The sequence below is a fragment of the Vulpes lagopus genome, chromosome 6, assembly GCF_018345385.1.
Source record: "Vulpes lagopus strain Blue_001 chromosome 6, ASM1834538v1, whole genome shotgun sequence".
NCBI lineage: Eukaryota > Metazoa > Chordata > Mammalia > Carnivora > Canidae > Vulpes > Vulpes lagopus.
The window spans coordinates 20,732,826-20,754,330 of NC_054829.1; the positions used below are offsets into that span (position 1 = coordinate 20,732,826).

Sequence of the window (21,505 nt, forward strand, 5' to 3'; positions counted from 1 at the left end):
TAATCTATTTACTTGACAAGTTTTTAATAAAGGAAGAATTAATCTCCATTTTAAACTATATTTAACAAATTGCTTGAATTACAAGGAATAAAATTATGTGAAATAAGACTTCTTAAAAATCCACAGAATTCTTTGCATGCTCTTTGGCTCCTTCATAGAACAATAACGAGATAACAGCGATAGCTTCTATCCTTGGAATTTCCAAATCTGCTTTCAGGTTATCCAGCTTCATGTTCTCAGTCTCAATTTGAGTCAAAGAGCGAATTAAGGGAAGACTTATCACTCATATTCTTATTTTTCCAACCAGAGGGACGCAACGGGGGACATGATGCTCTCTTACTATAGAGAGAGAAAAAAAAATTAAAGTTTTACAGCAGTTCTGCACTTACTGAAAAACTCAAGGCATTTTGCCCTAAGCTGCCTTTGTTTAGAATTTAAAACCTGTGTACAGTGTTATATGGAGAAATTCAACCAACACGCCACACACTGGTTTGCAATGAGCTGATTACAATGCTGATTGCTAGGAACACTAATACGGCCAAGAAGATATCCAAGCCTTTGAAATGACCATATGAAATCTAAACCAGGAGCTTGAATTAGGACAATATTAAACAGATGTGAAATCCCAGATATCCTTTGCAATTTAGAAGGTAAAATAATTTAGCACAACCACTTTGGCAAGGGGATCAATTTTCAGAGTATGACCAGGACCCACAAAACAGTTATGTAAGAAAAAAGTGAGGTTCGGTTTTAGAGAAAATATCAGCATGAGCTCTGACTCTATAGCCTTCATGATCCACTTTCTTTCACCTATATGATGGGACAAGTCATTCTCTGTCACTGTATACACTTTTTTTTTTTACTTCATGGGTACAAAGTTACTCAAAAGTTAAAGTGCTGAATAATGTTAATAATTAGAGCAAGCTAACTGTAAGAAATAGCTTTGGAGAACTGTAACTTCTAGAAGGGACAGATTGTCCAACAGGTAAAAGAATGGCTCTCAGTTTTGTGATTCATTTATTTACTCATTTAAAAAAATGGTGGAAGAAATCTGAGAAATGATAGAAACAGTTTGGCTATGTGTCTATTTGTTTTTCTATTAAAAAAAAAAAAAAACCCTCAAAGACATCTGACTTCCAAAGAAAGGAAAATAAAAAGACCAAAAAAAAAAAAAAAAAAGCCATTCTGATTTACAATCATTTGTAGTTTCGATGTGCCTTGAACTTTGCATTTAAGAAGAAAACATTTTTTTCTGATTTTCTACCAATTCCCCTCCTTAGCTTGCCATTTCTAATCATATCTTTCTCCTTGAAAGCAAATGACAAGTGAGGAAGAATTGGTTATAGCTGCTAAAGTCTCTGCCTTAAATGAGCACTGCTTTCATTCAAACAGGTCAAAATGAATGTCTGAGAAGGGACAAGATTTTAAGGCTTGAAGAGTGAGGGGAAACATCATTTCCTGACTCTAGACCTTCTGTCATTGTGGAGTGGGACTTCATCTGTCACTTTAGCTTTTCCATCTACACTAGTTAAAATGCCATGTTGTCACTTCCCTCTCTTTGTCTTTTTTCTTCAATAGGGACATTAAGAAAATTGAATGAATGGAGTAAATGTATATCATGTATATGAATAATGTTCTTTAGCCAACAATGTACAGTCATAGGAAAAATATTTTTCTATGTAGTTTAAATTCATTTTTCTAAGCTCTGAAATCTCTCAAAATTTAGTCCATGGAATATAAATCCAAGATTCATAATGGACTAAACTCATGAGAAAGATGAAGGAATCAGGTTTTTAAGACAATAGGGAATGGTCAGGGTTGTGTCAATGGGGAGGGCCTCATTCAAGACCAGCCAGGTGTATAATTCTGGGGCCACTCTAGCCATATCATATTGTATGTGAATGATGCCCCCTAGTGTGGAGCAATGCATACCCTGCCCATTGATCCATTCAATGTATCCTTGATTTACTGTATGCCAGGGATGGTTCTTACTGGTGGAAGATAGCAATAGAGAAAGCAGATAGGAATCCCTGATTTCATGAAAGCTAAAAGCTTTCTCATTGTATTATTATTATTTTTTAAAGCACTAGGCCAACCAAATAAAATGCATATATGTGCAGAATCTGGCCCGTTAGTCCATCGATTAATGACCCCTGCTCTAGGCTTTTAAATTATTTCTGTAATCTTGCAGGTTATAGCCATAGGGACAAAACACAGAAATGTACTGACTGCAAGTTTCTATCTCCTGCTTAGCTCATGCTTAATGAGAGTACTGTGTATATAGGAAAGTTGGTTAATTAATTTTCAATTTAAATTCTATGTCCCTACCTCAGTGTCTGTACTTACTGCTCCTTCTTCCAAGAAAATATAATTCCTAGAAGTGATCGGTTAGGTAAGTGAGGAAGGAAAACTAGAATGAGGTGGGGGCTATGGCATTGTGCCAGAGCATTGTCTGCCTAAATAGCCATTGGTCTTGGAGACTAATGGCAGAGGGGAGCCATTGAGCAAAGTTCAGTGTGGCTCTTGAACCAATTCAAAGTCTTCTCCTTACCACCTACTAATTTAATTAATTTTTTTTTTTCAAAGAAAAAGGAAGATTCCCTAAAGCTTCAAGTCTCTTAAGGATTATGTTAACAGAAGCAGTGAAAGTGCAGAATTAGAGAGCTCACTTATAAAGAATTTATTTCTCAGTCTTAGGGCATCTTAATGCCATTTGATAGAAAGTTTTAATTTAATCTATATATAAGCAAAATGGGACTAAAAGAAGGTCTGGTCACCTAGCTATTTTCCTATTTGTCTGGAGGATTTTTTTTCTTTTCTTTTTTTGCATTGGAAATTTCAATAACACTGAAAAGAAAACTTGTATTAATTTTCTGCAAGAAGCTTTAGAGAAATGCTGTGAATGGTATTCAAAGAGTTTAAAAGTTTTCCACCTCACAACTCATTTTGAATTTTCTTAAATAAGATCATGACTCAAAAATATTTAAAGAACCTAGGTCACAAACCTGATGAGAAACTGTCACAGTATAAAGGTATAAAGACCAGATGTAAGCATCCACATCTTCCAAGAAATAAAACAGAGGCCATCCCTGAGTACTCTTCCTCTTTTCTACCTGCCTTCCAGAATCCTTTCTTTCCAAAACCCCCTCATAAATGAAGGATAACAATAATAATCATCAGAGGAGAGAGTGTTTCCCTATCAATTTAGACGTTACATTAAATTACTTTTCCCAAAGTCTGGAAGCATTTCCTGAAAACTGTCAAAGGTATTAATTTTTTCTCACTCTCTTCCTCTTTTTAAATCACAAAGCAAAATTCCACTGTCCTTCTACCCGCCCCCCCCCCTTCTAAAAAAAAAAAAAAGTTGTCGAGTTTTGCTTTTCTATTCACTGCAGTTCTGGCCAAAGTAAAGCCCTCTTTCTCAATGACGTCAAGATCTTTACCAAGATTAGGCTTTCATTTCTCTATTGCAGCAATTAGCCAGGGAATGTATAAAAGGCTTCAGGGAGACTCACTGGGCTGCAGAGAGAGAGGCACTTTGCACCACAGACAGATAGCACGAAGGGAAAGCCAGAGGCAGTGAGGAAGAGAGGAGTCAGTCGCTCCTGGGGAAGGGAGAGAGAGAGACAGCCTGGGAGGAGAACAGAAAGTGTGTGTAAAACGGAGTAAAGAAGGGGGAAAACTACCCTTTAAGCACATTTTTAAAACTCTGGCAATTCAAGAAAGAAACAGGCTACGTTTCTGAACATAGAGACAATGAAAAGCTAAAGGAAATTTTGCAATCTCTGCCACAGTCTCATAGGTGCTTAGAAATGAAAGTAGAACTGCCTGTCTTGAACCGACTCTCAGAGGGGTAACTGGATTAGGGACGGGTACGCCAGTTTGTGTCTGTGGGTTTTTTTTCTTTCTTTTTTTTTTTTTTAACATCTTAAATCCTGAAAAAAAAAAAAAAAAAAAGCAGCAGCTCCGAATTGAATGAATTGATGGGCACACTCCAACTGCTGGGCTGGAGAGACTGGACTTGGTCTTGCCATTTCTGCTTCTTTGAAAGAGGAGACAACTTGGGCTTCCTTTTAATTTAGTTTTTCTCCTTCTCCCCCCACCCCCCGGCCTTCCCCTTTATCTCCCCCACCCCCTCTATCACCACCCCCCTTTTAAATAAGAGGGTGAAGGGGAACCAGAGCGCACAAGGGAACTGACTGGGAGGCAGAGAAGATGGGCATCCTCAGCGTAGACTTGCTGATCACACTGCAAATTCTGCCAGTTTTTTTCTCCAACTGCCTCTTCCTGGCACTCTATGACTCGGTCATTCTCCTCAAGCACGTGGTGCTGCTGCTGAGCCGCTCCAAGTCCACTCGCGGGGAGTGGAGGCGCATGCTGACCTCAGAGGGAATGCGCTGCATCTGGAAGAGCTTCCTCCTCGATGCCTACAAGCAGGTGAGCTGCCCTGGCAGGGGTTTTTCTCCCGTGGTCAGCAGGGACAGGGGCTGGCAAGGCAGGGACAGCAGGCCGTGGGGAGCCCTGGGCTGGGATCGTGGAGCTCTATTTGGGGGGCCCTGGTGGTGAGGATCAAGGGAGCTCCTTCCTGCACCTTCCACACCTGTCACACAGGTTGGATTTGGGGGTGACAGGTATTAAGCCCTAATGACTCTGGGTGACCGAGTAAGGAGGCTTTCTAATAAGGGTCATTAATATCTTGCTGCAGTTTTGGAGTAGAGGCTATTTGTGCTGGTTGAATAACTTTAGGAAAAGTCAGAAAATATTGGGGGAGGGGAGACTGCTGCATTTAACCTGCTCTTGTCACAAACTGGGGTTTTGATGATTTGCCTGATGAGAGGCAGAGGTATGTTAGGAAAGGTAGTTCCATGGTGGGCACTGAGAAGCAAGGGAAAAAAAGAAAATGCTACTCAGAGCCCTCAGAGCTGGCAAGATGTAACAACATGATCACAAACGGTATGCTTTGGCATAATAGCCCCCTCATTTCTGGTAGAGGTAAGAGTTATTGAAAGCAGCCCTGTGTGCAGTGTCCTCATGGATATTTTTTTAATTGAAGGATAGTTGACATACAATGAACAGGTGTACAACATGAGGATTTGAAAATTATATACATTAAGAAATGTGCACCATGATACGTGTGGTTACCATCTGTCACCATACAGTTATTACAGAATTATTGACTATATTCTACACTTTTCATCCCCATGACTTAATTGATTTGAACCCTTTTGAAGTGGTTATCAGTCACTGAGTCCTGGGTTACTAGTTATCAATTTGTAAAAAAAAAAAAAAAAAAAAAGCAAAAAAGCTGAGAACTAGCTGTCAGAAATCCAGACTTTGTAGAGGAAACCACATTTGCTTTCTCAAAAGTAAAATGAGTTGTCCTAGAAAGAGCAGAGAAGTCTATGGTTCCTTACAGTCTCAGAATTGTTAGAACACGTGCCTTGAGCACTGGAGCAGTGGCCTCGCTTAGCTGTAGAACTCAGGACTGCTTCTCAAAACCAGAGTTGATCTTTTTTTTTTCTCTAAGACTTACTGACATTCCAGCCTTTTGGCTGCTTGGAGATGTTGGTAGGACATTCCCAACTCAAATCTCAAGGGGCAAAGGAGAACTGGTCCTTTGTTGGTTGTCCCCTTTGCCCATAATCACATGACTCCTAAAGATCTCTGGGCTTGAGAAGAATGGACTCACTTGGCTAAAAGTTGCGGTCAAAGTAGACAGTCTTGGTTTTCCCTAACTGTATTGGGAGACCTTGTCTGAGATGCCAGGGAAAGGACTTTGAGAGGAATATGGAAGCCAATGAAGTGGTACGTTATAGATAATCAGTACTTCAGAAACAGGATGAAAACTAAGAATCAAAGAGAGGAAAGGGAATGAGTCCCCCATACATAAACTCTAGAAAAATAAATCTATGCACTAGGAAAACAAGTAACTTCTAGTCACAAAGAATCCAGAGAAGGCTTGTTTCTCTGAAGATTAAACAAGTGTCCAAGAAGGAAATATTCATTGTGACTTAGGGATGTTTTATTACAACGCATGTCTTTATTATCGAAAGTAACCTGCAGAAGGTCTGCATGTGTTGTCCTAAAGGCCAGAGAATAGTCAGAGCCCTTGTTAGAAAGTGAAAGCTCCTTTATAATAATATGAAACAATGCTTAAAGTTCTAACCATATAATTTCCTTTATACTATATATGTGGGATGAAGGGAAGTTGAGGGAGGGAAATATTGAGATGACCGTTTCATTCCCACAAATCTATCATTGAATGTGAAATTTTTATGCTTTGATTTGGGACTTAAGAATTTGGAAGAGGGTGGAGAATGCACAAGTGTGTCAGGCACAGTGTTAATTAGCAAGTTCCCTTGTCTACATCTGTATTTTGTTGGTGTTAGGAAGATAACATGGCAATGCCAGTGGCTTGAACTTAGCATATTGAACTCTTACTCTTTTGAAAGATAATTGACTTTTGCTATAAAAAGAAAGTCACTACTTGGGAGAATTTTACTTATATGCATATATGCTTGCATAGATATTTCACATAAAATATGGGGGCTGTGCTGTTACCTACAAGTATTAAGTGAGTGTTTCTCCTCTTAAGCATCTTATTGGAATGAAGAGGGGAAAGCAAACAAATGCCTCTTCAATAAACTTCGTGACTTTTTTTTTTCACTAATATATAGTGTTCCATTCTGTTGCAATATTTTGTGACTCGTATTCCAAAAAATTGACAGGGACAAGTAATTTTTCTTTTCTTTTCTTTCTTTCTTTTTTTTTGTTTTTGTTTTTTTGCATATGGCTTACATATTCTTCTCCTGTTTCTATTGATTTGATTAGTGACCAAGTTCACAACTGATGTTATTATGTTTGTTTTTTATGATTTATGTAATAGATACCATGAGAAGAAGCCACCAAGAACCCATATATCTAGAGACAAGACTGAACTGAGTGTATAATGAATAAAAAATTGTGAACATAGCTTGCTTTGATTTTAGGTTTCCTTCTGTCTCCCAAGTATGACAAGGGTGGTAGTGGCTCGGGTGACATTTAAGGGTCACTCAGAATCTCTGAAACAGGTTGAATCACTTCCCTGAAGGCTGTTGTCATCTGTGACACTGTCTCTGGGTGTAGCCAGTTCTAGAGCCACACTGGAGGAGGTTCTGTGTGAGACGGCACCACAGTATTTCCCAATCCTGACTTGCATTATTTTGAGGCTGCCACTCACAGAAGCAGAGTTTTCCAGGATAAGGGGTTTATGCACCTGTGATACATTAGGCATGTCCTTTCTAATTCCCCTTGTTGAAGGTCAGATATTTGGGAAGATATTTAGAGAAAGTGCAGTAAAAGTCCTATCCCTATTTGGCTCCTATAGGAGGTGAGAAGGAAATTAACAGAACAAAATAAAACAACGCTTCTATAATAAAACATTGAATGGGATTTAAAATTAACTTCAGAGGGAAACCTTTAAAGATAACTTGCCCTTGGTTAGATGGAGTTCCATGCATGTTTTTGATGAAAAAGGAAGTCTACGAAAACTTGTAACAGAAGTGAATAACAGATGTTTGTTATTTAAGTTTTCCTAATCTGTGTCATTGCATCTAACACTGCATCCTTGTGCTGGCACTCCAAGACTCAAAAATGCAACCAATAAGCAAACTACCCTGTCTGGGAGCCTGGCTCCTACCTAAATGAAGTGTAAAAGTAAACACACAGTATAGATGCTGACAAGTAGTTTAGCTTCTGCACGGTTAACGTTGCAGTAGCACAGAAAACATATTCATTTGAACATATAATTTTGGTTTTTAAAGTGTCTCTAACATCCACCTCCTCTTCTTCATTTACCTCAAACCTTTTGACACTAATTTCTACAATAGAAAATAGCCTTTTTTAAAGAGAAATAGTCCCAAAAGAACACAAAGGAGGCCATAGCAAGAGCTAGTCCATCGCTTGGATAAAACCCTAGAAAATGATAGAACTTAGAGCTACATTTTCAACGTACAAATAAAAAAGAGAATGGCCAAAAGGAAATCGAACTCAGAGGAAAGAGTAGGTAGCTGATTCTTCAACTCTGGTGGATTTGGCCAATATGAATGTAAATGGGTAAATCGCTGCTTAATAATTGTTTGGACACGTTTGTAAGGACACTGATATAGCCTGGTCGTTAAGTCAAAGAATTTGAAATTTCTTGATGGTTAATAAAGCCATTGCAGGGCTTTGGGGAGCAGGAAGGATGTGTAAATATTGTTCTGTGACATACACACCACCCCATTTTTATCATTTGCCTTACTTCTTATCATGAGATTAGGTGATATTTTGTCCAGAAGCCTTTCTCAGGCTGTGGAAAAGAAAAAAAAAAAAAAAAAAAAAACAAGGTTAGTAGTATATGCTCTATTTCCAGCTTCTGCTTGATGAATGGTTCTTTTTTTCCCTTGCCCTGCATTTCACAGTCCACATGCTAAAGCAGTATTATCCCTTTTCCCCATGCACTGAACACTGTCAGAAAAAGGGATACCATCATCGAGGGAATCAAATTTATATGCCATATATTTACAGTCTTGTTCATATTTATAAATATGGCTATCACAACATTTGTGCTCTGCTCTGCCTAGTAATGCCCTGTGTTGTAAAAATGCAACCCTTTATTTACCTCCCTTGTTGGTGTTGTGTTGATGTTGATTACACAAACATAAGAAAGGACAACTGTAATAGCGCAGATGAGAGAGATAAAGTCAGTGATGACGATATTACATTTTACGTATGTCCTTTCTGATCCTTGCAAAATAAAGGGACCCTTTGGGAACATCGGAACTTCAAGACCAATTAGTGGAAATGATGCTTCTTGTGTTTGGGCATTAAATACTGGGCAGGGTTCTCTTTAGAGCAGCTAATGCTGGCAGGGAAAGAGGTACCGACCTAATTACTCTTCCGCAAGAGTAAAAAATGCCTTTTGAATGCCTCTTTGGCAAATATGTCTCATTAAGGACAAAAACCAAACACAAACCCTCTAAGAAGGAGAAATTAAGATGATAGGTAACTTGTGGCCAGGAGACTTTCTGTGCCACTGTGGGAAATTAAAACAAAGTTTGGGAGTACCAGGGGATAACTTGTTTTTGTTGAGCTTCTTTCCTGCAGCCTAAATGTTATTATGGGACGAACTTTATTTTCTTCATCATTTTGGCTCTTTGTCAAGGAATGCTTTGCTCCTGGGGAAAGCAAAGACTCTTCCATCATTGAAGACAATGGTGATTCTCCCATTCTGTCTCAGCAGGGCATATAACTGAGCAAACCAAGAAATTCTCCATTTGAAACTCTGGTCATACTAGGAATTTAATTGTCATGGAGATCAAATGTGAAGATGAGAAATGACACTGGTCTCAAATATCAATTGAGAAAGGACAATAATGTCCTTTTAAAAGGTTCTTTTTTAAAAGAGAACTTTCATTATTTTAAAAATTTCTAAAGCTTTATCATTGCTAAATTATCATCAGCATGTTTTAGCAAAAATGGACAAATTTTACAATTAGATGATGTTTACAAAAGCAGACTACTGGTCTACTCACATTGGGACTTAACAATAATGGCTGTATTTTTTTTTTCCCTTCATAAGTTTATTAATGTCATTGGTCTTAACCTACACGTCTTCTCTAACATAGTCACCCTCATGAACAGGATATCTGTTTATGACATTCCAATCTGTAATAGGGTCCCATGGCTGTTCAGCAAAATAACGAGGATTGGCTACTTTCATTTCATACACTGACCAGCTGAGATAATCAAAAACAGATAATCACCAACAGATATTTGGTGTTGTTTACGGCAGAACTCTACAATAGGGTTCCAGGATTCACATTTCTAAATTATCTGACTCAGTGAGCATATCCATCGCCAAAACAAAGTTATGTTCGTTGTAGATCAAGATTATTATTAAATATAAAATTCTTCATTGGCCCCTACTCTCAGTATTAAAACAGCTATCATTCATTCAGTAATTCATTCAATAAAATTCCCAGCTTAACAAAGTGCCAACCCTGCCCCCAGCACCACACACACACACACACATACACACACACACACACACACGCATTTTCTATTTGGTAACCTTTCTAATTTTTAATTCTAGAGTGAATGTATTATACTTGTTTGAAATTTTCTGAGGTAGACTAGTCTGTATTTTGAAAAGGATTATGTGGCTGAACTATGTCACTGAGAAGAAGGAGAAGGTGCTTTAACTTTCCAAGAAAATTAACTACAGGTAATAAGAGAATGAAGGATCAGATTAGATTATTCAGTTGAATAATCAAGAATAATGCAAGTATCAGCAGTTCTGCTTGGGTGAGAGTCAGGGGCATCAGAGGTCTTTAAATTGACTCCAAAAAGCAGATGGTTGTTTTCACCTACTAAGAACCTACAAGTCTATAGTCCAGAGATGATTTTTCTTCTGTATACGGGTTGCTCACTTGACAAGAAGTCACTACAACAGCTAATGGATTTAGACTGGTCTGAATGCATTCAGATCTTCATATCACAGTAAATTGAGCAACACAGCACAATATCGTTTAAAAGTAGCCCTCTTAGGATTGTTACAATATTTTAAGTGGGAAAAATCTAACGAGAAGATAATGGTAATGCTACCCACCACCTCCATCTAAAAAAAAAAAAAAAAATGCAAGAAGTACCTATAGATTAAAAGGTTTATAATACCTTCAAAATGTGTATCTTTAAATTTTAAGTGTATTTCAATACCTCCGAGACAAGTGAGGTATTATTTTACCTCTTACAAAATAACCCAGCTGAAAGTGGATTATATTTTTCTATCTAGTGTAACTTGCAAATTAACCAAGAAAATTAATAAAAATAGTGACTTTCTCTCTGATAGTAACTGAAAACAAATGTACTTATTTAAATCATACTAATAGCTTCCTTTACTAAGAAAGAACGTTGTTATTCCAAGATTTTTTTTTAAAGAAAACTAATAGTATTGTTACAAATCTTCATTGCTAGGATTTTTCAGAAGGAAGAGAAAGAACTTCTTTACTTCTTTCTCTATGGTTAAAATGAGTTATGCATCCATATTAGGTAGAAGCGTCTGAATAAAAGCCCTTGAGTATTTTACATCAGTTTGGATTGTTGAGTCTTTAACAATTTACTTCTAAGTGACTTCAATTACTAGCAGTGTTATATGTGGCTGTATTTATATGAAGGGAATGAGTCGATCCAGTTGGAAGTGTTTTATAATATTAAGTATAGTGTATAAAAATCAATTGGGCTGTTGTAAGTTGTCCCCGATGTTATTGGCTTTGATTAAACCATTCTAGGGGAAGATCCGACTGTGTTAATTCAGACTGAAGTAATTGGTTCTTTTATGTTGCCAGCTTTTTATTATCAATTTACAGATCCGAAGGCCAGCAAATTTTCCTACAGTCTGTGTTCAGCTATTTAAACCATTTGCAAAGGGGCACATGGAACAATTTTCTTGCATACCTTCTTCTCTACCTACCTGAATATTTTATAGTTCAGAGGAGCTTGTTAATAGAATATATGATAGACAGGTTAATGGTTTGTGATTTCCTAAATAAAAACAAAACAAAACCAAAAGTTACCTGAAAAATGAGGAATTAAAAGAATTCTGGAATAAATGTATGCTTTTGTTATTTCATTTGTTTTATGAAATTGGTGAGGTCCTAGTTATAGGAACTGGAAAGAAAGCAGCAGCTCGAGAAACCTCCAGGAAGGATATCATTGATAAGAGCTCAGATCACTTCTAAGGATAATCTTTTTTTTTAAAACATAGAATTTCCTAGAGAAATGGTATGCTGCTTGGGTGGCATTTAATAATGGAACCTATACCCACACAATGATTTGTAGTATACAAGAGCTCATTTTCTGATGTTATTGCCCTATAACTGCCCAAGGAAGGTAGGTACTATTATCACCATTTTACAGATGGAAAAGCTGAGGCAATGAAGAGGTGAAGTGGGAGTAGCCCTTCTGGGAAATGGGAGACCCCAGGTTTTCTAGCTCTGGCCAGAAATATCTCATTGGGATCATTGTCCATTGGTTGAGATGGACATTCATTTTAAAATGAAGTCAATTAATCATTTGTTATATAATGTGTGCTACCCATTGACAGCATAGTAAGGGTAGTAAAGAATACCAGCCTCAACATAATTACGAAGAGAGCTAACGAATATGGCTTTAGTGATGAAAACAATTATCCTCAGTGATATATAGAATGAAAAAGATTTTTACTCTTTTTAGGACCATTTCTTACATTACCTGCCATGATGCCTCTTTTCTTAAATCAATATGTGTTTAGCACATCCTATGAAGGAAATACCACATTTGATTAGAGCCAGTTGTTTTTGTATAGAGTGAAATGGAGCGACAATGCATTTCATATGGTATTCTCTCCCTTTTTTCTTTTTCTCACCACCAGGTGAAACTGGGTGAAGATGCCCCCAATTCTAGTGTGGTGCATATCTCCAATTCTGAAGGAGGTGACAACAGTAGAAATGGCACCCAGGTGAAGATAGTTGATGGAGCCGAGTGCCACCTTCTTGACTTTGCCAGCCCTGAGCGCCCACTGGTGGTCAACTTTGGCTCAGCCACTTGACCTCCTTTTACTAGCCAGCTGCCAGCCTTCAGCAAACTGGTGGAAGAGTTCTCATCAGTGGCTGACTTCCTGTTGGTTTACATTGATGAGGCTCATCCTTCAGATGGTTGGGCAGTGCCTGGTGATTCTTCTTTGTCTTTTGAAGTGAAGAAACACAGGAACCAGGAAGACCGATGTGCAGCAGCCCACCAGCTTCTGGAGCGTTTCTCCTTGCCGCCCCAGTGCCGAGTTGTGGCTGACCGCATGGACAATAATGCCAATGTAGCTTATGGGGTAGCCTTTGAACGTGTGTGTATTGTGCAGAGACAGAAAATTGCTTATCTGGGAGGAAAGGGCCCCTTCTACTACAACCTTCAAGAAGTCCGGCGTTGGCTGGAGAAGAATTTCAGCAAAAGATGAAATCTAGATTAGCTGGTTAAAGGTATGATTGTAAAAGAGTTTTTTTTTTTTTTTAAATTATGTAAAGGAAAGGAAACTAAGAACTGAATCCACTATTTCAACTGAGTCCCATTGCCTTGCTGAAAGACAGGAATTTACATGTCAGAAGAACATAAACATCTCTAACATCTCTATACCCCTTTTACCACTCAAATGGCATTTGGCTAAATAGTAGCCCCAGCACATCTCTTCCTAGTGAAAAGATCCCAAGATGGAGAGGATGAAACCCTATTCCAACATATATTCATTCTGCCTTGGGAAAGAAGTAATACAGCTGATGCATGCTTTGGGACTTGAAGAAAGGACTTACCTGAATAACTACTATGTTAGGGAATTATCGTCCTTATTAATATAAGGGGTATTGCCTAGGCTTTGTTCAGCACGGATAGAGCCCAACTGGAAAATTCCCAAATATTAACTTATAAAGAATCCTTGAGCCTGGTCCTTTGGTTAGGACTCTGTGTTTAACAATGTTCAAGTAGTTTCTGCTGTTCTAGTTTCTAGCCATGTGGTGCTTTATGCCAGTCTAAATATCCCAGAACTCACAGGTATGTTTGTAGATATTGAGAATGATCCCTACCCAGAGGATTAGGATGATTATCTGAAATCTGAAGGATCCTTTCTAGGCAGGTGGGTAAAGCCCTAGAAGAAAATCAAACTGACAAGCTAGGGAAAAGAGGCAGAAAGACAAGGAGGCTTCACAGAGTTTCACCTTGAAGCTATAGAGAGTGGAATTAATTTGTTAGCCACAGAAACATGGAAACAAAAAACATACATGGGCTGGAAAAAGAAGCAGCTCAACTAAAGTTAGCATTGAGAATATACACATGAAATCAATATATTTATCATATACTCCTAGATTGAGGGAGGGAGGGGATGGAAAGGAGAAAGAAAAAACTTCATTATCTGTAAATTATGAAGATTCTTTAGTAGGAATAATTACTTTTTGAGGCAGGTTTGTGGTATGTATATTTTCAATGGATGAATTATACCCTGTGATACTGATTAAATGTAAAAACCAGTAGTTCCAGTGGTGCTTATCTGTCCCTCCATTCCTACAATTATGCTGTGGCTCCAGACATTCTTGGTCTCAGTCTCCGTAACATGTTCTTTGAATGCTGAGCTGGGAAGTACATTCTTCAGCTCAGATATATATATAATATAATATATAATAATATAATATAATATAATATAATATAATATAATATAATAAATATATTCTCAGCTGCTATGGGAGGTAGGTGAACTGGTCATTTAGCTATAGCACTGTTCTCCTCCCAAAGTAGGTGAACTATAATGAATAATAGGTGCAAATAAACAAGTTTTCTTGAGTTACAAAACAGAGGAAGAAAAAGTTAGAGACAATTCTAATTAATAATTTTGGAGGCTTTAATATAAGACAACCCTCAGTGGCATGGAATTTGGTGAAATGGAATTCCCATTTACATTTGAATTTGGACTGAAGTCTTCCTTTGTTCCAATTAGCTGAGGTCTAGTCATCTAAGGCCTCTATAGTACATTATTATAATGCTATATATATGTATATATATATACATATATATAGCACGCCATATTTCTCTTTAAAATAAAGGTACTATAGTGTTACCTGTAATATAATATCTAAATAGCAAAACTCCCAAGGAATAGACCAGTTAATTTTGTATTATAAATTTTTTATTGTAAATTTGAGGATGCTGTCAAATCACAGTATATGGTTGTATTGATATGTACAATCAAAGGTTCTTATGACCATTCCATTAAGAATTGAATTATAAAATAAAAGTCATAGAAAAAAAATATCTCAAGTTGAAAATATCTTCCGGAACTAGTTGCCTGACATAAGAAAAAGGTGGGAACTGATTGTGTAAGAACCAAAAGTATATTAAAGAAAACAAAACTGGAGCAATATATCAGTCATATTACTAGTTTATTGTTTAGACATTAATGCACTATTTTAAGTGGTAATTTTCTTTACAGCGACATTTAAGCTTCCCAGTGTCTTAAATTCTATAATACACATCCACAAAGAAACCAAGCAAATTTTGAAAATATGGCATCATCTAACATTATGGAAAACCCCATGGAGAATAGATTATTTCAGAGTTCTCATTTGTTAAACTCTATACTACAGATTGTTCAGTGGTCCCTGTTGAATTTTACCTTTAAAGTGGTGTCAAAATTATGTGATACCCTGGAAAAGTCAAATGAAAACTTTGTTGCAGCTCACTCCCCCTGTTAACCTTAAACTTCCCCTTTGTTCTACATGTACAATAATGGAACAGGATGTTAGAGAAGCTGGTGGGGGGATGAGATTTGGCTAAGGCAGTGCTAGTTGTCTGGGAAAAAGAATGATGGAAAAAGCACCCAGTTGTGATATACGTTTAAGGAAAAGAGAAGGTCGTGTGTGTGCAATTCCTCTCCACGAGGATACTCCAATGGAAAAATGAAGCAGTGGAAGTAAATATACAAAGGCATAGGCTGACTATCAGGGAAAAAGATATGTTCAATAGAACATAGAAGACTTTCTGGAAGAAAGGCAGTTAGGGGCCAATGAAGAAAGTGAATTGACGAAGCTCAGGAATCCTACAGTATGTAGAATGTCTTGGTGTTACCAGAGTTATGATAGACCTGTAATTATGTAACCTATTTATCTCAACATGATTTTTTTTATGATTTCTTATGATGTATCTTTTATGAACATCACAAGAACTCATTATTTGAAGTAGAGGAGAATCAATGCTTAGCTAGTATTCTCAGAGAAATTATTAGATTGTCAATACCAACCCCACCTATTTTGTCTTTGTAAAATATGTTCCTTTGAACAATTGTAGTGTGTGTGTGTGTGTGTGTGTGTGTGTATAAATATATATATATATATAACTTTGAGACCTAAATATCTCCCCTTCATAGGCTATGTTTACATGGAGCTATCAGTTTAGCCTTTTAAACTGAATTAGCTTGTCTATTATTGAAATAGTTTCCAAGCGATTTTAGATCTTATCATAGCATCTGGATTTACTCAAACATTTAGTGTTTGAAAGACTTATGTCTTGGAACTATTCAAACTTATGTTATTTTATTGCTTAGAGGAAATATTAGTGAATCAACAATGACTTTCTTGAATGGGCATGAATGAAATGCCTGAACAATAATGTAGAAATGTATGATAGAAATATTAAAATGTAACTGACCTCCTTAGAGGCAGACTAGTAACTCTTCATTGTATAACTAAATTGACATTCATTTAACTTATATGAGTTTTTATATTCATATTTTGGATCTCTGGTACTATGTCTTCACCTTGTTTTATAATGTACCCTTGATTTTTGGTAATATCAAATTCTAAATGGCCTATTGATTTAAGCAGAAAATGCCTATTCTATGACCAAGGAAAGAAGAAAAGCCTGCTGTCTTTTATTTTGCCTGAAGTATATGTCACTATTTGGGCTCGTGAATAAAAAATATGAAATATGGTGAGGTCATGTGTGGGTACGCCTTGCTGCATAAAATACCAGAGGGGCATGTTAAAGACAGTATCTATGCCTTTGGGAGAATTCCCAGCTAGATACAAGGTGCTCTTAGCATGCCCTGTGGGTTATGTCCACAGCAAAAGGAACGCATTGATGTACAGGACTTTCCATTCTGTAAATCAGACTGATGGTTTGCAAAATAAGCTTAATTAGAATCACAATGGCCATTGCAAAGGGGAAAATGTAGACACAAATTTCCGTCCCATTGAAGGGTTAATGAAAACCTCTCCAGCACTTAGAGCTTTTCAGGACATGTCCAATGCCATGTCTCTCAGCAGTGGAGATTAACATTAAGAATTCCAGTTCCAAAAACTTAAAATGATATTGCCAAAAATCAGAACAAAAATGTTTTTATATTGCAACTTTCTCCTTACTTTCTTCTTTACCTTAAAAATAGAGTCCAAATTTAGTCTTCATATGTACATCCAGAATGGGGCATGATGAGTATCAGTCCCTGCTTGTTGATCGCATTCTTTTAGTAGTATCTTGAGGTCCTCCATGAAAGAAGGGAGTAGGGCCTGGGAGAGTCAGAAAGTTGCTAACTGGGAAGAATTAGGCCCTGGGAATTTGGTCTACCGATTAGGGAGAATTTGAAAAGAAACTTCTCACCAGTGGAAGAGGGCTCCTAGGTGTCAATAAATGACTTTAGGATGAGACCAATATTGGGCCACTTCTTAATGCCTTATATTCTGGATAGCAGCAGAGGCAACGTCTCAGACCTAAGAGACCCAGCTGTGTTCTAAGGTGAGTCTGAACCAATAGAAAGCAAACATGTACAAATATCCATATAAGACTGCTCATGCAAGTCAGGGCTTGCTGGCCATCTTGGGCAGTAGCACCAGAGCTCTAGGGAGTTTATTTAATATTTACTGAGGAGATCTCAAGGACCCAAGAGATATTGAATGAAGTCATTATTTGGGCTCAAAACTCCCCGTTTTCCCCAAAAGCAAACAGGTAAACACATAAATGAAAGAAGCCCACGGAAGGGGGTGGGGAATAAATAAAAATTCTCTCAAGACTTCTCCAGACTACATCACTGGCCCATGTACTTTTTATGTGTATTAGGATGAAAGAGTATGAAGACATAAGTATCCGGTACTTTATAACCAAAGCAATTAAAAGATTTTGGGTAGGGAATGTTGGCCAGTTTTACTTAGTTTTGCATCACATTATCACCAGACTCTATCACTAACCCAAGTAATCGGGCACCCAGAGAGGGAGACTGGGATGTGCAGAGGTGACCAGTGTGCGAATGATAACTACTGATGAAAGAGTCACTGACTCAGTTAGTGGTTGGATACAGTCACATTAGTTTTCCTCTGTCCATCTTTGTCTCCCTGGCAAGGAGAATATTTGGGGCACGATGCTATGGGTACTGGGTAAATGTGGTGAGAATGTACGTGTGTATTTCTCTGCTGCTCAGTTGCAGAAACAAATGCTTTGGAGATTATCAGTAGAAAGAGTGTTATTATATTGGTGCTGAGTGGTACGTGTGCTTTTAAAATTTGTTCTTGTATTTTAATAAACTTTGGATAAAAGAATAAAGTTACTCTTTGGTTCTGTTTGTTTATTTTTAAATTACTCTCTAGACCTTGCCCCTGGCTGGAACACATTTATGGTTGACAAGGGAAAGAGAATCCATCATTCTAATATTTATTCCTTGGTATTTGTGGGTAAAGACGCCAGCAATGCCAGGTTATTTTAATCTCATGCTGTGTGCCAGAGTCTTCAAGGAAATCAAGACAAGTTAGAAGAAAATCTTCAGATACTTTCCATATTCATGAACAAGTCACAGACAGAATTCATGGAAAGGGCCCTAATTGAGCCTGTGGAGCATAGTTTCACTTTGTTATATTTGCACCCTAGGTTTTTTAAGTGCAATAAATAAACTTTCCAGGAGTTAGTAGTTAGTTAAAGCTATCATCTATCTATCTATCTATCTATCTATCTATCTATCTATCTATCTATAAATCTGTGTGTATATATACTTACAGTTATATATATTATACAAAATATGCTTTACAGTCTTAATGTGGAATGAAAAAATTTTGAACACATTTATATCAGGTACTTTGCCTTGTGAGAAGGTGTAAAGGCTATGAATGGTTTCTGTAGGCAGTGGTGTGTTAATGACGAGATATATTTGCAACATGGTTAAATATGTGCTTTGTGTTCCCCAAAACAGGTGACTCAACCAATGTATTAATATATCTTGAGACTCTGAAATTGCTTATGATTTCCTGCATACAATAATTTCATTAATATTTGTAGTGTCTTATGTAATATGCCAGAATCTTATTGGAAAGTTGGGGACTCATGACTTTGACAACTATTTTTTTAAAGATTTTATTTATTCTTGAGAGACACAGAGAGAGGTAGAGACATAGGCCGAGGGAAAGGAGGCTCCCAGTGGGGACCCTGATGTGGGACTTGATCCCAGGATCACAACCTGAGCTGAAGGCAGATACTCAACCACTGAGCCATCCAGGTGCCCCAACTTTGACAGCTATTGATTGAGATTCTATTCTTTACAGGGCATGACCTGTACTGGGTGCACTGGGATGTGTAAAAGTCATTAAATGAAATTCACAAAGATATGACTCCCTCCAGGGTCCCATCATGGATTTGGCAAGGCTCTGCAAATGACAAATTCAAACTAGTCTACAAAAATTTAGAATTTATGGAATTTATTGGCCAAAATAACAAACCCTAGAAATGATTGGGATGAAATTTACCTCAGGGATAGTTGAATGGATCCAGGGGCTTTAGAAACTTCCAGTGCTGGCTAAGTCTTTTGTTTCTGCTCGTTTTGGGTGTTACCTTTTTCTCTTAGATCAGCTTCTCATGTTGGGTGATCTGGTTGGGGGGAATTCCTTACTTATATTCTTCTTTTTTCTTTTATTGAGATATAATTGACCTGTAATATCATATTAGTTTCAGGTGTACAGCATAGCAATTTGGTTTTGTATATATTGTGTAATGATCACCACAATAAGTCTAGTTAACACTCGTTACTGTGTGTAGTATGAAAGAACTTCAACCTAAAATGGAACTGGAAGATATAAAATGGGAAAATTCAGACATGTGCCCTCAGAAAAACAAAAACTCAAGGAATGAGAGACAATTTCCCATAAAGGCGTGATTTACAGAAAACTGATAATATTGGAATTTTCTTAAATGATAGGGAATTGGTCAGAGGTTGCCTCAAATCAACGTTGGGAAGTTTTGATTATGGTTTCTAGATGCATAAACAAGAAATGACCCAGATCAGGTTATTCTCAAAAGATGAGCTGAATTGAGCTTTGTTTGTATGACTGGACTGGTTTTGTATGCTTAGGGAATTTTCAGAATTGGTCTTCATTTGTTTTTTATTTCAACAGACTGAACTGAGCTCTCCCTTCCTTACCATAAACACAGCCACCCCAAACCTTCAAAGGACTTGCCTGTAGCTTGCTGCAGTTGGCTTTTCCCAAATTACAATTCCTCTGCTATTCCTGAATAAAGGCATCTTTTGGATAATTTTGACTTTATTTAGGTTGATAAATAGTTACAAAAAGCTTTTATGAGGACTTTATGATTTACTATCTTAGCAACTTTCCAATATGTAATACAGTATTACTGTTACTGTGCTGTACATTACTTATGTTCTAACTATAAGATGCTTCAGATAGAGTTTGACTCTATCCCCAGAGAAAGACTTGAATTAGATGAGCTTGTGTTACATGCCAGCTGTGTTGCAATGGTAGCAGGGTCACTACCAAAAGAAGGAGAGCAAGAAGTTCTGGGAATGTCCAAAAGTATCAGAAGTTAACTCTGTCAGAAGGTATCAGAAGTGGCCATTTCTTTAATTTCCCTAATAATGAGGGTTACATAAATGATTGGATATATACAATCAGTAAGAATAAGTAAGTTCAGAGGAAGGAAGGACGGGACTCTGGGTAGAGCTCTCAGAGGCTTTGTGGAGCTTAAATAGGAGTTGACCTCAGAGAATGGGTAAAATTTAGAAAGAGGAAGATAGATTATCTTTCATTTAGTAAGTCAGTCTGGGGGTTGCCTGGGTAGCTCAGTTGGTTAAGTTCTTTCAGCTCAGGTCATGATCCCAGGATTGAGCCCCACATTGGGCTCTCTGCTTAGGGAGAGCCTGTTTCTCCCTCTCCCTCTGCTTGCTGCTCCTCTTGATCGTGCTCAATATCTCTCTGTCAAATAATAAGGTCTTTAAAAAATAAAAAAAAATAGTAAGTCAATCTGTATTTACAAAGTGCCCATTAAATTGACTAAGAAAGCCAAATAGTCAAAAAAATAAGACATTAAAATGACCATCATCCTCAGAAGAAAAAATTCAATCCACTTCAGTGAAAAAGTTAAGAGACCTGAGGATAGAAGCTGTTATTTATTTATTTGTATTTCTCCCTTTCTTGGATGATTAGACATTTAAATATCTAAAATGCAACCACCAATGGATGTTTTAAGCACCTAAAAAGTCATAAATAAAGCACTATCCATCAAAACACTACATTTGGTGGGTATATATACAAATGGTATGAAATATGGTTTCCCACACTAAGTATTTACAGTCTTGTTAGTAAATGAAAAATCTAAACATGAAATCTAATGTACCAGATACAGCCTCCAAATGTACCGAGCCTTAAAATTTAACTCCATCTAGAAGGACCTTCAGAAGTAATTGGAGGGAGGGAGAAAAAGGGCACTTAAAAAATAAAGGAATCTTTTACCCAGCATTGAGCTCTCAAAGACATTCCAGGAAAATTTGTAATAAAATTCCTTAGTATAATGCCTTTTACTGGGGCATTCTGCAAAGGTATTCACAATTCTTTTCCAATTTTCACATGGGTGAGGATTCACTGTGGCTTAGTCATGTTAGTCAACTGCTATGGATTAGATTTGTATAAAAGACAAAAGGTATATAGGA

General features: G+C 37.3%; 1 protein-coding gene across 1 annotated transcript; it reads left to right on the forward strand.

The window, feature by feature from the left end:
* Positions 1 to 3,527: 3,527 nt before the first annotated feature.
* Positions 3,528 to 18,113, forward strand: DIO2 (iodothyronine deiodinase 2). The gene is given in 3 exon segments (XM_041760036.1): positions 3,528 to 4,437; positions 12,431 to 13,001; positions 13,004 to 18,113. Coding segments are annotated over 3 exon segments (816 nt in total). The 5' UTR covers positions 3,528 to 4,215; the 3' UTR covers positions 13,027 to 18,113.
* The last annotated feature ends 3,392 nt before the right edge of the window (positions 18,114 to 21,505 follow it).